The sequence below is a fragment of the Channa argus genome, chromosome 5, assembly GCF_033026475.1.
Source record: "Channa argus isolate prfri chromosome 5, Channa argus male v1.0, whole genome shotgun sequence".
Taxonomy (NCBI): domain Eukaryota; kingdom Metazoa; phylum Chordata; class Actinopteri; order Anabantiformes; family Channidae; genus Channa; species Channa argus.
The window spans coordinates 21,385,440-21,401,541 of NC_090201.1; the positions used below are offsets into that span (position 1 = coordinate 21,385,440).

At 39.2% G+C, this 16,102-nt stretch overlaps 1 protein-coding gene across 1 annotated transcript in view; it reads left to right on the plus strand.

Annotated features, from left to right (window-relative positions):
- The window catches only part of tafa3a (TAFA chemokine like family member 3a), an 87,184-nt gene extending 71,346 nt beyond the window's left edge, over positions 1–15,838 (plus strand). Inside the window, exons 3-5 of the mRNA XM_067505959.1 lie at positions 2,912–3,061; positions 3,795–3,919; positions 11,476–15,838. Of these exons, the coding sequence (XP_067362060.1) occupies positions 2,912–3,061; positions 3,795–3,919; positions 11,476–11,487 (287 nt within the window). The 3' untranslated portion in view covers positions 11,488–15,838. The remainder of the gene's footprint in view (positions 1–2,911; positions 3,062–3,794; positions 3,920–11,475) is intronic.
- The last annotated feature ends 264 nt before the right edge of the window (positions 15,839–16,102 follow it).

Here is a 16,102-nt window from a genome sequence, read left to right on the forward strand (position 1 = left end):
ACTGTTTTATACATTTCTTCTTTAAAATGAAGAAATGAAAAAAGCAAGGAACGAACATTCTAACAAACAAAGCCTGAAATACATTTAAGCAACTGTGTAGTTTGTAAAATCATGAATATACGGTACATCAACACTGTGTCTGCGTCACAGCACCAAGTAATAGTTGTTTTTCTTTTTTTTACGTAATTATCCTGTGAAACCTTCAAGTGCCACCACCAAAATATTGGCCCCAATGTAAATACTGTACATTGAGCAGCCATTAAAAAGAAAAGCCTTTGAAACATAATAAATTAAGTTTGAGCTAACATTTCGAATACTGTCATTTATCTGCTCCTTTGTCTCCCACCCCATACCCAACAACAGTATCCATGCTGTTTATAGATGCTTCTTCTCATACGGATCGTTACCAGCTCCGGCTGACCACCACATACTGCTCTCTGACCTCCCAACCTGTCCACACTGCACGGTGGTTTTGCATCCAGCCTTAGAGTCACTGACCTTGGCCAGCAGATCCAGTTTTAATCAGCAGTTCTCTCCACACGGCCAACCCCAACTAGCCACTTCCAGCACTTTAATGAGTCGAGAGTCCCAATCCAGACCAAGCTGCGGCTTGTGCTGTGCAGTAGCTTTATTTTTCTCCTCTCACTGCAGCTCAGTGAGTTGCACAAACAGCAAAACTACTTCCAGTGAGGTAAATTGTTGTGCTTGCCACTGTTTTCAACAGTTTAAACAAATAAATTCGTAGAGAAATATCATCTTGCTGCATTAATGCCCCTCATTTAAAACTAGTGAGCACTTTTTAGACACTGACAGCAAATACATGTTTTTGTTTGCCTTTCTTATTCAGGTGGTTTACAATGATTGCCTTTGCTTGTCTCACCTCTTTTGATTACTATTGGTCATGCGTGTCTATCTCTTAAACAAAGTTTGAATATTCTATCCCAGCTTTTCCAACTTTTGAAATTAACTTTGACCAGGGGGCGTGCTGGTGGCTTAAAGATAATCACATCAAGGGCCTGGAGCATGGCCTGTTTTTGCATCAGTAAGTTTCTGCTTGGTGAAAAGCACTCAATCGGCAATTGTTGTCTTGCCTTTTGTGGGAATGTGAATAGCACCTTATTGATTGGAAGCAAAATTTTTTTAATGTTGTAGATGAGATTTCTGGATTGCTAGCTAATGGGAAGATAGAAACTCACTGCAATCTATTTTCAAGTCAAGCTCCAAATTGAAAATCTTTACGGCATAATTAACCTGATCTGAAAGGAATGTCAAAACTTTTCTAATGCTTTTCTATTTTTTTTCCCACCCATTCAATCCTGGTTGTTATGTGTAAATATGCAAACAAGATCGGAACGGTGATGAGGAAATGCACAAAAGTAATGAATATAAAATCGAGTGCAGTATCGATGTTTGGTTCGACTTAATAGCAGTGAAAAACAGTGTCCTTGTAATTGAGAATGTAATGTTTTTTAAAAAGTCGTTTTAGTGATGTTAATCAAGTCAGTATGAAGTAGCATGTGTGTTTTTCAATGTTACTTAACTTCATTAGCCCTGTTCCAGTGAATAAAAATGCTCTGTTCGTCCTCTGGCTGGGTTGCAGGGTTAGTGGATTAAGGATTTTGCTCAAGGATATGTGGACGGGTGGGACTGCACTGGGGTTCAAAGCCGGGCTCTTCCATTTGGGAAATGACCTGGATTTCAAGTAACCATTGTGTCTGAAACCATACTGTGTGGAGAAATTACTCAAAGGCCCTCGCAGGACTTTAAGTAGACGTGGAGTCACACCGCTGAGGAAACCTTGGTTGACCTTGTGTAGTGCTAGATTTCTGTAGTGGTTTAAAGTTTTAACACCTGCTTTTGTGAGCACCACAGCAAACAAAACAGGAATCTCTCTTCCTCAATGTTGCAGATATATTGAACATGTTCTCGGCACTGTGCGTTCTGTACTGTATGAACAGCTTCCTTACATCTTTGCATAATATATGACAACGTGGCAACTAGACTCCTTTAGACACACATTTTAAACATGAACATTGGAGATTCCGCAGGACAGTAGGTGTATATACAGGAAAGTTGGTAGTACACTTCCTCCAGCCTTTGCAGTTTGTTGAAAGCTCTAGTTCATCATTTTGGCTTTGCTTTCTTTAGAACTTGTAGTGTATCTGTGAAACAGCAGCCACTTCTCATTCCTAAGGTGACAAAAAGCGCGGCTTTGTCCAGTCCCTTCTGAAATACATGCTGACACTTCGGATACCCGTTTGCGTCGGCCATCGACACTCATAGCTTTCAGTGTATTTCAATGTAAACCCCAACGCTTCAGTATTTGACGCCTAATGCAATGACAACAAGACATTGGACTTTTACACATGAGACTGGGGTTCGACTGTAATTTATCTTCTAACTTATCCCTGAAGTTTTTGTGCCTGACCCTAACCAATGTTGTCTCCTAACGCAGTGTTTTCTTCTGCAGAAACACATCAAAGTTTCTGTATAATTATGAAGCACTGTAGTTTAAATCAACCCCACATACCGTAACTATTAACAACATGTCTCTAACTGAAACTAGTCCCCTGCTGTATATATACTATATATGCCTGTGCTGCTCTTGGAAAAACCACCATGAATAGTCCAGTTTTGTAACCATTTTTTTTTTAAGATCTAAGGAACATTCTTTTACAATGTATTTAAAAATACTTAGGCTCATTACGAATAATTGTGCTTGGAGTTGACGGCAACGCACAGGTAAGGAAAGGTAGCATCGTGTTTGTAGAAATTGTTTCTATGTTTGCACATAGAAAGCAAACCACAAACTCAAAGAGCTCCACTGGTTGATTCTCTAATGTTTTTGGTGAAAATGTGGCACAGAGCCATCACATGCTTTCCCACCCACTGTGTATGTTTGTGCTTGCAGTTCATGTGAAAGCGGGAACCTGTGAGGTAATTGCTGCACACCGCTGCTGCAACAAGAACAAGATCGAAGAGAGATCCCAGACTGTCAAATGCTCCTGCTTCCCTGGACAGGTGGCGGGGACAACAAGAGCAGCTCCATCCTGTGTCGACGGTACGCCCGGCTTCTCAGTACAGATTGGGCTGTGATTTAAGGCTGGCTTCTGATGGCCGTGTGGTACCTATCGATGTGCTTCTCTTGGTTATTTCAATAGTTTTTGGGGGTATAAGATTGTATGAAAAGAAGGAAAATAATACAGTTGAGGTGTTCTGAAGGATTTAATATGTTCAAAATCAAACCAGCAGTTTATTCATTCGTTGTCTGTATCAGAAAGCAGACAGAAGCCTGGTCACTTCAAGGCAAAAGTGGCCTCTGTTACAGGCCAATCGATCCATATCTCCTCTTTTCACTGTAATAGCTCTGACAGGAGCTTCCTCTATTTTGACAGTTTGGTTAGGCTTTATAAATGTCAGGAGAAGCTTGCAGGCCTCCTCAGAGCAACATAAGACCTTGACGCACCAACCTCCGCTGCACGCTTTATTACCCCTCCTATGTACGGTGCAAACATCCACCCTTCTCCCTCTGAACGCACCTGCTCACAACACTCACTGGCTTGACATTGACCCATGCCCTGTAATTTAGACCGGAAAACACACCGGGGCAGGCTGACAGTTCTCTGTCAGCCACAGATCAAAAGACACTCTCTTCAATCGCTGTGATGTATATATAGAAACCGAAGGCACACGTTGTTGCTTCAGACAAAGCAGAACTGTGCTACACTCTGAAACAGCATGATGTTAATTGCCTCTATAGTATCCCTTCTGTTACTGTTGTATTTTCCTAACAGCATCCATAGTTGCACAGAAGTGGTGGTGCCAGATGCATCCCTGCATGGATGGTGAGGAGTGTAAAGTGCTGCCAGATCTGAAAGGATGGAGCTGCAGTACGGGAAACAAAGTTAAGACAACTAAGGTGGGTTTAATTCATGAAATATTTGTGTGCAGTGGGAGCTCTTAAATTATCGTGCTTGAACGTAATAGATTCCCAAATTTCGTTTTTAGCCTCAGAGAATAGTAAGAGAAAAATGGAGGAGAGCTAGATGCATGTTTCAAAAAGAATAAAACAGGGGCCAAATAGATCACTGGAGGAGATTTTCTCTCAACTTCATATGAGAGCAGTGTAGAGTAGGCAGAGGAGAAGGCAGCAAGAGAGGAAGATGACTCACAGGGGAGTGTCAGTGTTTCAAGTGTTTCTTGAAGCGATCAGCTTTCAACAGTAGAAAGGGGTGAGTTAAGTTCAACTGTCTATTTAACTCATGTTTTATTGCAAAACTCTTACAGCACTTTATTGCTATTTACTCCAGCTGCTAATTGGTCTGAGCCCAGGAGATCTACTGGTCAGTAATGTGTACAGTTTGGGAGGTAATGGGCAACAGGGTGTTCTGGATGCAGGATGTTCTGATGCTGGTGCTTGCAAACCAAAGTCAAGACACTCAAAAAAGCTTCACACAATACACAAATGACAGTATATGTTCAGGTATTTTAGAACATTTTTAAACCTACGGTGTTTAATCTAATTTTGATTCAAGCGAATTTTGCTCGAGGGGAATATGCAACAAATTTGCTTGCGTATGAGATGTTTTTTACCAAAAGGCTGCTTTTTCATGTTTTTTTGTGATGTTGGACCACACACATTTTCTATGTTTAGGTAATTGCTTTTTTCCCACTATTATATTTTAGCAATTGTCAGTTTTTTTATAATTTTACTTTTTAAGACTATAGTATTTACAAACATGTAAACTGACAAACTATTTCATTTCTTAGGACAATTTAATGCATTTCAATGAAAAGGTATTAGCACTTAAAGTAAATTGTAGTTTGATATCTGATTTTTAATGCCTGTGGTTTCATCATTATTAAATACTTCCAAGGCTCTAATCAAAAGCTGTCAGAGCTCATCTTAGGTCAGAACATAACTAAAAAACTGTATTTATTAAGTGTCAGAATTATTCATAAATATGTACACTGTGTATAATTAATATCTGCAACAACAGAGTCTTTTTTCTGATGGAACCTACTGGGTAATCTTACAACAATGTGATCTACAGGGGGTTGAACAAAGTGATTTATTCTCTTGAAGATAATTAAAAGTAAATGTTCTCTTGAGAACAAAAAGTAGGTCCATAAATAGAAAATAAATAAATAATACATACATAAATAAATATTATCATGTGACTCTCAATTCTCAGTTGATGGTAAAGGTGAGAATGAAATATAGATATGCATCGCTCATGACAGCTTTGCAACTGGAAAATCAATTATCACTTCAGAAGTAAACAGCGTGACTTTACACCGGTGACGTCATTGGCACAAATTGGAAAACACAGCCTCTGTATCAAGTGCACCCTTGTGGTTTTAGCGTTAAGGGTAATAGAGAGAGTGGCCTGGAGTCAGGTCTTGCCTTTGGAAAGTAAGATCGGGCTTGCAGAGGGCTTCAGAAGTGCCGGCGAGAAGCAAAACAGAGGAAAGCAAAGGCAGGAGAATGACAAACAAGCAACAAACAAAAATTCCCAGCAGGAGGCAAAATTGTCAGGTGGGATGCACTGAGACGGGTCGGGGGGCTCAAGCTGTGGTGCTTCCAGAGATTAATAGAGTTGATCTACATGTATGTTTTACTTTTCAGGGCCAGGTAGACCTGTAGTGGATGGTAGGGTGGGCGGGTGGGGGGGCCACTGCAGGCCCTTAGCCATCCATCACGGCCCAGTGTTTGACTCACCAAATGCCTGTAGTTGAGCTGCCTCTTCCATTATTCATGGCTACAGGAGGCCTGGACTCAGCAGAGCTTTTTATTTTAGCCAGGTTAATAATTCATGCCCTCTCACACAGCCATGGGAAAGCAGACACAGAGGCAGAGACAAGCAGGGGTGCAGGTGGCTGGTAGAAACCCTCAGAACTTCGACTTTTTTTGATTTGGGAGTCAGCGGGGGTCGCTCCATGCTCATGGCCCTGCTGCCTGCCACAGAGAGCCAGAAACACGGCCATGTGTGCACTGTATGCTACAGCAGTGGCTCTCAATCCTGGTCCTCAAGGACCCCTGCACTACCCACTGCAGATCACCTGGATCAGGTGTGTTAAGTCAATCAAAAGCTGATATGTTACTGATTTACTATGTCCTGCCCCCTGTCCACCCTCATTGACATTGTATCTCGCAGCTTCTGACTTGACTGAACAAACCGGATGCAGGTAAATAGCAGTGGGTCGCTGGAAAAACAAGATGGGAACAGTTGGAAAAAAGCAGAGCAGTGGTCTTTAAGGACAACGGTTGAGAACCAGCGTGTTACAGAGGTTTGCCCCCAAACTTCCTGGACAGTTAACATCATTCTAAAGAATGAATGCAGCGTTCTGCTGAAGGTCGAGCTCAGGACACAACGATGGTGTTGGGGTAGTGACACAAGATAACAAATGACATTCCTAAGAATTCTGGCAAAGTGACGCTGGTTTTTGCAATAACTTGAACGTTAGGCATAATAATATAAACAATTGTACTGCAAATTAACTACATGTAAGTGAAAGTGTTCCTCATACAGATAAACCAATTGAAAAATGTCACGTGACTCTCAGAGGCCTTTTTATTACCTTCTTGCTCAGCATTTCCCTTCCTCATTAAACATAGTTTGCAAATCATATTTTTAAAGTATTTCAAATGTAGAAGATTTTACACCCATATTTACAGTCTGCACTCGGCCTCTGCTGGCCCAGTGCAGCATCTTTTGCCACATTTCCACCACTTTTAGATCGGTAGAATAAAGTGACACCACTGGCAAGTGTCTTTTGTGTCACCTGAGTGTGTCTGCATGCACGCGATAAACAAAACAGGGGACCCACAGCATTGAAAAACAGCTACAGTGCTAATAGAGGTCAGATTCTCCCCAGGGAGCCTTTAACTGTTTGTTTCTGTCTATGAACTCTCAACAAGCACATTTCAGAAGCAGCAGGGAGCAGTTTTTTGTTTGTTTGTTTGTTTTAGTATTTAGTAGCTCAAAAGCCAAAAATTGTTTCCCAGGAGTTATTGGATACACAAAAACTCCAATCTGCCTTACTAAGAAGCTTTTAAACCTCTTTTCCAAATGTGCTCTAAACCTGCCAAAGACCTTTACTGATAGCACATGCCTTTTATTGAGCACATAACCTTTTATTTGATTTATTATAACGTGCAAACTTTTTATATTTCACTTTTTAACTTTAGTAAAGGATGCTGTTGATGTTTAAATAAGCACTTTTTGAACATCAACACGGTTGATCTATCCACTTTATGCTTTGGGCTTTGGTTAATGCTGCTTCAGGAGTGCACGTCTAAATTATATTATACAATATATTGTGTAACCTTTGATAATAGTTTCTCAAATTAGACACATTATTTAAGCATAGTTGCAGGACATGCCTTATCCTTTGTTCTCTGATGTCCAGTGTTGATAAAAAATGATGGTGTCGTTTCACCTCATGAAGAAGTCACTTCAATAAATCAGACGTCTTAACATCCCGCAGGCCCAGTCTCAGACGACTCAAGTTGTTCCCTCTTTCCCTGCATGTCCAGCAGCAGCTAGTTTTATAGCCCTTCTGGTAATGTCAGGAATTATAACCCCAGCAGCTCCTGCTTTTCACTTCCTATCAATCAGAGGGCAGAAGCCAAAAGAACCACAGAGCCTTTCCACTTGACAGGTGCTATGACGCTTGTGGGAAATGTGTTGAAGGTCGGTGATGGAAAACTGTCTGAGTTGAATTTCTTTTTAGGACATGATAAGGAAAAACATTCTGTAAATTAACTGCAACACATACAGTAGTTGTACACTTGAACTGTATGTTTCTTTTTTTATTCCCCTCTTTCTCTCAAATGTATTATTGTTAATTCCCAGCTCAGGGATCTTTATCACTGCTACAGAGCACACATTCACATCCAATATTACAGTACAACCCTGTGTCCTACAAATTATGTTATTGCTGGTTAATTTATGTTTCAAAAGTAAACTAATTGCTACTAAACTATTACCAAAATTAGCAAACTCTTAAAGTATTTACGTATTTAGCCAGTTGCCTATGTTGACGCTGAATGTATGACAACATATTTAACATTGTACTTGAATCATGTATTTGCAGCGACTAAATTTAAAATCATTCAACCCAAATCACAGTATTTCCAACAGTGCTTGTGCGTCATTCATCCAAAAAATATTAAATACCAGCCAAAATTCCAGATATTATTTTTGCTACCACTAGCAACTTTTGATGTCGACAGTTTATTTTTTGACCTTGGAGACAGCAATTGACAAACCCGTCTCACCTCAAAGCACATTTAATAATGTTTGTGGACATTTTTTGTAAAGCCACCACTGCCTATGTCAGTTAATGCAAACATCTCAGGACTTTGCTGCTTGGAATTAAACGTTGGTAAATAATAAATTGTAATGAATTGTGTAATACATACACTTAATTACAGCACTTAAAAGAATAGAATAAATTCGAATAATTATTCTTAGCAAATCTCTGTTTAACTACATATACCAAGAAAGAGATGAACAAACCTGTCAACTGAAGTGCAAAAAGGTAACACATCATTAAACACAGTGTTGTGCAGTGGAAGCATGTAACAGTTCAATAGATATAAAGGAGCTGAGTGCATGTAAAAGTACATTAATGTGCAAGAGTTTGTGATGTCTGACTGCCCTGTTAAAATACTGTGAAAGAATTTTTCGTTTCTCATATCCGAAGGTTTATCCAGCATTTTTCAGCCCGTTCTTTAAATCACCTTCAACCAGCTTTACTTTGAACCAACAAAAGCAGATTATCATTGAAATATGGAACCGTCATGATCAGCGGATCGTTCATCACACCGCTCTGCACCTTGGTTAACTTTTATCCTCGCCTGAAATGTATTAAATTAAAACTGAAACTTAAATAATCTTGGGCATATGGCGAAGATCACACTCATGGCTGAATGAAGCCACGAGGAACATGACCGTAAAAATAATCTGCGGTACGTCTGAAACTGAACCACTGGGTTGTGTTAGTTTATATTTCTGTCTATTCCCACACTGTCCGTCAATAAAGGTGTGTTAATAATGCTGATTTTAAAAGTTAAAAGGCTGAAAGGAGGCATGGGGCATTTAGTCGATGAGAAGCTAAATCATTCTACTGATGATTGATTTGTTTTTTATAGCCCATTAAGACATTGCTGGAGGCTGACATTGACATGCAATTTGTGACTTGAGAGCAACAATGAAAACTGAAGTAATATCTACCATACTTCACTGACTTTCTAAAACAATTTAGGCACTACCCGTGTAATCAGGACTGTGAATATTCAGACGTGTTTAGTCTTTTATTGCTTTATACAGATAATACTGAGTGTGCAATGCACACACATGCACATGCATTTGTGCTTCGTTACCTCTCCATCAAAGTCCGGGTCTTAGTTTGTCTGTCAATAAGACTTTGAACTACAGCTGACCAGTCAAGTGTGGCCTTTCATCTTAAAGCAGCTTAATCATCAGACCCCGAGGAGCTGCCTTGTGTTCTTCTCATTCCCCTTTGTGTGTTTACTCACCGATAACCCTCACGGTGATACCCACGACACCGTGGCATGCTAATTGCTTTGATAAGGTTCCACTGTGCTTTGCATTTTTGTTTCTGCTGCCATATACTTTTTTTGTTTCGTGTTACTCTCTCCCTTCTATCCCTCCTGTACGCCTCTACTGTAATGTCTATTTTTTTCTTTTCTAATGAGAAAGCTGAGCTCAGAACATGTGTAAGATAGATAGTACATTCATAATAACTGCCAGTACAACAATAATCAGCCTGACTATGTATGGGTTCATAACTGTGCCTCTGCAGACGATGCCTGTGATGTAATGAGGTCTAAAAACATGGCTTAAATTTGTGTATTATTCCATGTCTACAACCTGCAGCTGAAACAATAGCAAGACCAAATAATTTTCATATACTCTCTCACACCCTTGATTCCTGAAGATTGTCACATGAAGTGTAAATTAAATTGTGACTTTCCAAACAGTGTGCACAGTGTCTTGAGCTGCAGCTCTAAGCAGCACAAAAATCACACTTCCACAAAATACTATAATTGCATTGCTCAGAAGACGGTGTGTGGTAAACCCCTTGTTGGTTCGACTAGTGAGACCCTGCCAACTGTTAATTGAATGACAGTGACGTGCAAATATTCACACAGAAACACCTGTGTATATTTCTGTGTGTGTGTGTGTGTGTGTGTGTGTGTGTGTGTGTGTGTGTGTGTGTGTGTGTGTGTGTGTGTGTGTGTGTGTGTGTGTGTGTGTGTGTGTGTGTGTGTGTCCTAGTGCCTTGTGCATTAGAGGGCAAATCAGAAAAGTTACCTACGTTCAACTTTTAAAGGGCAAACCAACAAGGAACAACATTCACCTCGCAGAGTATTTTTAGAGTTGTGCTTAAAGTGGGAGTAGTACAAACTGCGGCTTTCAGCCCTTTGGATTAATATTCATGGAAACGTCGGAGAAGACTTGCTGAAGAATGCTATCATGAAGAACGATATTCCACCATGTGCATGGAAATCATTGAGCATGACATACGTTACACTACGTCTGACTTGTAGCTGCTCGCTCTGTTCCCACTTTACAACACCACGGATGTTTGAATTATAAAAATGCCAGCTGGGAATATACACACCTTCAGCCTGTCACAGTTTTGACAGATAGGCTATTACTAGATGAGCAGCACCAAAACAAGACTTAGTTTTAATGAGATAGCTACGATTTGAAGTAGAGCGGAAATAATTAGTCAATTAATCAGTCGACATAAATACAAGTCGACAGGCGATCCTGTGCCTCTCAGAGATTGTATCCGGGCACAGTGGTAATTTGAGTTAAATGCTAACATCAGCATGCTACAGTAAACATAAGGACAATGCTAAATCATTTAGCTGGTCTTGTACAGTGTTCACTGTAAGAGTATTTACAATAGTCATTAGCCACAGTGTTGGAGAACTTGAGAACTTGATCTTAAGCTGGATCAACCACCAAAGTCATTGCAGTTTATCTTGAAACGTGTGTAATTTTATGATGCTTTACAAAAGCTCTTTTTGGATTCCCTCCATCCCAACTGCACGTGACTTGTTTTTGTGGTAAAAGAGAAGATCATCACAATAACAGAGATAAGATTCATTCCCTGAGTACCATGAGTAGTTTTTCAAAGTATTGTCCAGTGGTTGTTAAGATAATCTATTCTGAATCCATGCATTTTACAAAATTTAAGCATTTTTCAAGTAATCATTCAAAAATCGTTTCCAAACTGTGATATCTGCTGACGTCTTCTGTCAGTAAACTGGGTGTGTTTGGTACGTGATGAATAGAATATGTCAACTGGGGCCTCAGAAAATTCTGGTGCACAGTTTTTATTATTATATTATTTGCTTCACTATCCATTATTGTCACTGAAACTGTTTGTTTCTTTTGTTTCCTCATGTTCTTTCTTGTCCTTTTTTTCTAGGTCACACGATAGTCGTCCGTTTCCCAGATCACCTTTTTGGGAACCAGATGTTATTTCTTTGACCAACACCATAGGATATTTGGATATCACGTGTTTTAAGGATGGGTGGAAACCAGGGACCAATGAGGACAATAATTATGGACCTTAGAACTAAACGAATGGAGGATAAAGACCAGGGAGCATCATATAAGACTCTCTATCCAAAAAGATCCCTTACTTTAGATCCAGCATCATCAGTAGCTGTCTCTGGACTCTACTGCCTACCAAATCTCTCTTTGTATTATAGTTTTACTCCTATGGACTAGAAGACTCAACCATGACGATATTTATTAAAAGACTGTGAATTCACACAAGAAAAAATGACCCTCAAAGAAAATCCATGTGATGTGTAACTTTTGTGTTATTTTCTTGCCACAAAGAGCCCCAGGACTCCCAATGCATTTCTGTGTTGAAGATCTAGTGAGATCATAAGCATTTTCATTCCTTTCAGCCTTATAGAGCATATATATCTTCGGTTTTTCTTTTTTCTTTTATTTGAAACTATCAAGTGTTTGGTTTTCTTACATTTGTTAGGATGTCAAATCTTCTTTTCAACAACAAAAGATGAAACCACAATAAAACCAAGAAGAAAAAAATGTAATGATATTTGACTACAAGTCGCCAACGGTCAACACAGCTGAGTTCTGCCAAAATGTTTTATTGGTTATCTGTTGTTTTAAAAGCCTGGTGACTACCACTGATTACAAATGTCAGTATTATCTCAATAAATCTAACTCAATGGATATCACTGTATGGAAAACAAATTGGGATTGTTACAGTTAATGTTCATGCTCGTTGCAAATCAGGACACACTGCAGTATAGGCAGGAGCTTTTGGGACTAAATATTAGCAGGCTGAGCAAAGAATCTAATCTAATCGAGGTTGTGTTCATGATGGAGCTGAAATTTAAAAATCAGCAAAAGGAAAAAAATAGGCCATGTTCAAAAACACAACAGGGAAAATCTCACTGCACCTAAAATGAACAGGCTTCCCAAAAAGCCATCTGAAATCAGGTCCAGGGAGAAACTGATAATTAGCTCTCACACTAAAACAGCCCTAATCCTGTGTGATTCATTTCCAAAACTAGATGTTGTCAGCATCCAAGCCTCTGTTTATTACTTTAAGTACTGCTCATCACCAGCCAAGCCATAGTATTTATAGTATTTATTTTTTATTTTATTTTATTTTGAATGACTTCCCTTAAGCTTCTGCCTGACAGAAATCCCCAAACCATTGTTAGTGTGTGTCATTAAAGGCTTACAGAAAATAAACCTGAGGGATTGAGGGCTTGGTAGCATGGAGCAAAAGGGTGGGAAGAAATGGACAAAGACAGAAACCAAAGCACAACACAAAAGGATTATTTAGCTCTAGGGACCGTGCTGGCCTTTTCAATCTGTGGCGTCTAAGGCAAAGAAAGTGTCTCCATGCTGATACACTCAGTTCAGAAAACACTTAGATCTTTGGTCGTGCACTCTGGAGCAACTTCTTTTCAAGAACCTGTGTATTTGGCTGCATTTATCCTTCTCTCAATTCTGAGCAGTCTCCATGTCCCTGACATTGAGAAGCATGATGTGCACTGTGCTTCAGTGTTGAGCTACAGTATGTAAACCCTCACCCTTATAAAAAGGCAAAAACACAGTTGATAATAAATTTGCAAAGATCCACACATTGAAACTGAAAGGATTTTAGTCAGATATAAGGGAGTCTGGACTCGACACAAACCACCACTTTATGAAGAATTTTGCATTTTGCAAGTCAATTTCGGTCTGTAATTGAAACAGTGCAGTCACTGCATAATGTTCCTTATGCTAAACATAATTAATTAAGCAAAAAATTTAGAAGGCTTGCTCTCAAAGATCAGGCCCGAGGGGCTGGCACTGAAGGGGGAGGAGTGAGGAGGGCTGCTATGGTTAGTGATCCAGGTTGCCTCTTGTTTGGTTAGAAACCATTAAATTACAGTAATGACTAATTTCTCATTCCTGCATGCAATTCGCCGGAGACCACCATGGATTTAATAAAGAGCTGGCGATGAATTACAAACAGCGAACGACTGAGGAAAGGCTACGTGATTATACAGAGTAATTCAAAAGTGCATTAATAAAACAATACCGAAACATTGCTAAATCATTTGAGATAAAGGCTATTTGCATAATTCATTAAGATTAATCAGACCAGGCAATCCACCGCAGTGCTCTGAGGAACAGAGAGAGAAGACATGAATCCAATCCCCTGGAAAAACCCTTTCTATCTACAAACAATGATACAAATCTACCCTTGGATCAAAGAATTAACCTCTGTGCACTTTACAGCCCCTGCAGTGTTGAAACACAATCCTTCAGTCATTCACCTTTATGTAGGCTAATATTCTATTAATAATGAATGATCTTTTCATACCATAGCTCCCCTGGGTTTTGTTGCTCTGCCATAAAAGACTTAACAAAACTTTAATGAAAATGTATTCTGCATGTTTGGAAGCCGCAGCGTGGATCTGATGACAGTGTGCTGTCACTGACTTCGGCGGTTAGATTATTTGCTGTAGAATGAGTCAGGCAGGATGGTCACAGATCACGTGACTGTACATACACTAACCACCACACATCAACGCATGGACAGTACACCTCTGGAGGCATGTTAGTACTAAGAAGTGTAGCAGGGTGCGTTATCCTGCTTAAAGAAGCCGCTGCTATTAGAGAATGTTTCTATGAGGGAGTGAACTTTATCAGGAAAGATGTTTAGATCGTACATGTCAAAATAACACCCACATGGTTTCACAGCGGAACATTGTCCAACGCATCACACTGCCTCTGCCCACTTGCCTTCTTCTCATCTTTTCCCCAGGTAAATGAAACACATGCACCTAGGCCATCCTTATGATGTAAAAGAGTTTATTTTTTATTTTTTTGTTTATCCGACCAAGCTACTTTCTTTCAATGCTCCATGACCATAGTGGTCATAATTTTATGGCTGATCAGTTGTTCATGTTGTTTAGACAGAACAGATCTCATGTTCTCTAAAATACATTTGACAAATCTGACTGATAGTTTGACATTGAGCTTATTTACTTTCTTGTTGCTTTAGATAAGGGAATTGATACCACTGGAAATTTTAATCTCTATGCTGAGTTATGTCAAAGATTGATTTTCACTGTCCTATCCGATAAAACAGCCTTCAGTTCCAGAGAGAAACTGATCCCAGACTAGAAAATGTCTGGTGCATTAAGTCTTTGTGCTAAGCTAAGTTAACCAGCAGCTGCTGTTTCATGTTTACTGACAACAAGAAAATGAGTAAATGTAATTTAACAAAACGCTAAACTATTCATTTCAAGCCAGTAACAGTTTTTAAACCAGTGCTAAATATTCTGTCTGTCTGTTTCCAGAAATCATATTCTTATCTTAAAAAATACATTTATATCATCCTGGACATTAAACATCTCCAATGTAACTCCTACTAATAAAATTATTTGAGGTAAATTATAATATGTAGCTTATTTATTTAAAACTATTTTCATTGCATGTTGTACAGACTGATTTCTCTGAAACTTTTGATTAAAATGCCCCCACACCTTCTCCCTGGCATAAATTCATTGGTCTACCATCTGAAATGAAAAGTAATCTTAGTGAAATGGCATTTTCTAGCTGTGGTCAGGGAAGTGCAAATACTTATTGGAAGTGGATGATGCTGACACCAATCATATTTTGATGGAAGGCCAATACTTGAAATAAAGTCCAGTCCAGCTTCATGTCTAAACTGCAGCTTTCTGTTTGTGGCATTTTTCTTTTTTCTATGTGGAGAAATAGCTAAAATTAGTTAAGACAAAATAAAAAGCGAATTTAAATTTAGGAGCCTACATAACCCATTTCTTTTTTAGCCTTATCTAAATCAAATAAGATAGTAATCAATGATTGGTAGAGACAATTTTCCATCCCCCAAAGAAAAACAGAAACAAATCACAACACACATCTAGATCTAAATCAAGAAAGGTCCTGCACTTTACGAAATGTGCACATCGGAAACAAAGCTCTCAGTTACACAAACACCATATGGCGGGTTTGCCAGGGCTTTATCTTGACAGGATAAATTAGTTTGAAAAACCGTAAGAAACACCTCGCAAAATTAGATTTCCTCAATTCATAATCAAAGCTGACAGACTGTAATGAAAAACTGCTCAGTCCTAAAAACATCCAAGATGAACTGTAAAAGTGTGGCTGAAAAACGGTCTAGTTTTGTTGTAATCTAATTTTGTTTTTCTCTCTTTTCAATATCTGGGGTGTTTTTTGCCCCTAAAATGGAAGTTCTAAATCAGTTTGGGTCGGAGTTGGCTCATATTTCTGACGGCTGTTTGTGTTATTCTCATCAAAATAAGCAGTTTATTCTGAAGTGAGTTGTGCCTCTCTCTCTCTCTCTCTCTCTCTCTCTCTCTCTCTATATATATATATATATATATATATATATATATATATATTTTCTGTGTGTGTGCGTGCGAGTGCATTGCTGTGACCTAAGGCATAATGGGATTATCCTGCTCAGGGCCAGATGCAGATGACTTGAATTCTAATATGAAACCGTTCCTCGTTGTACCTGACACCTC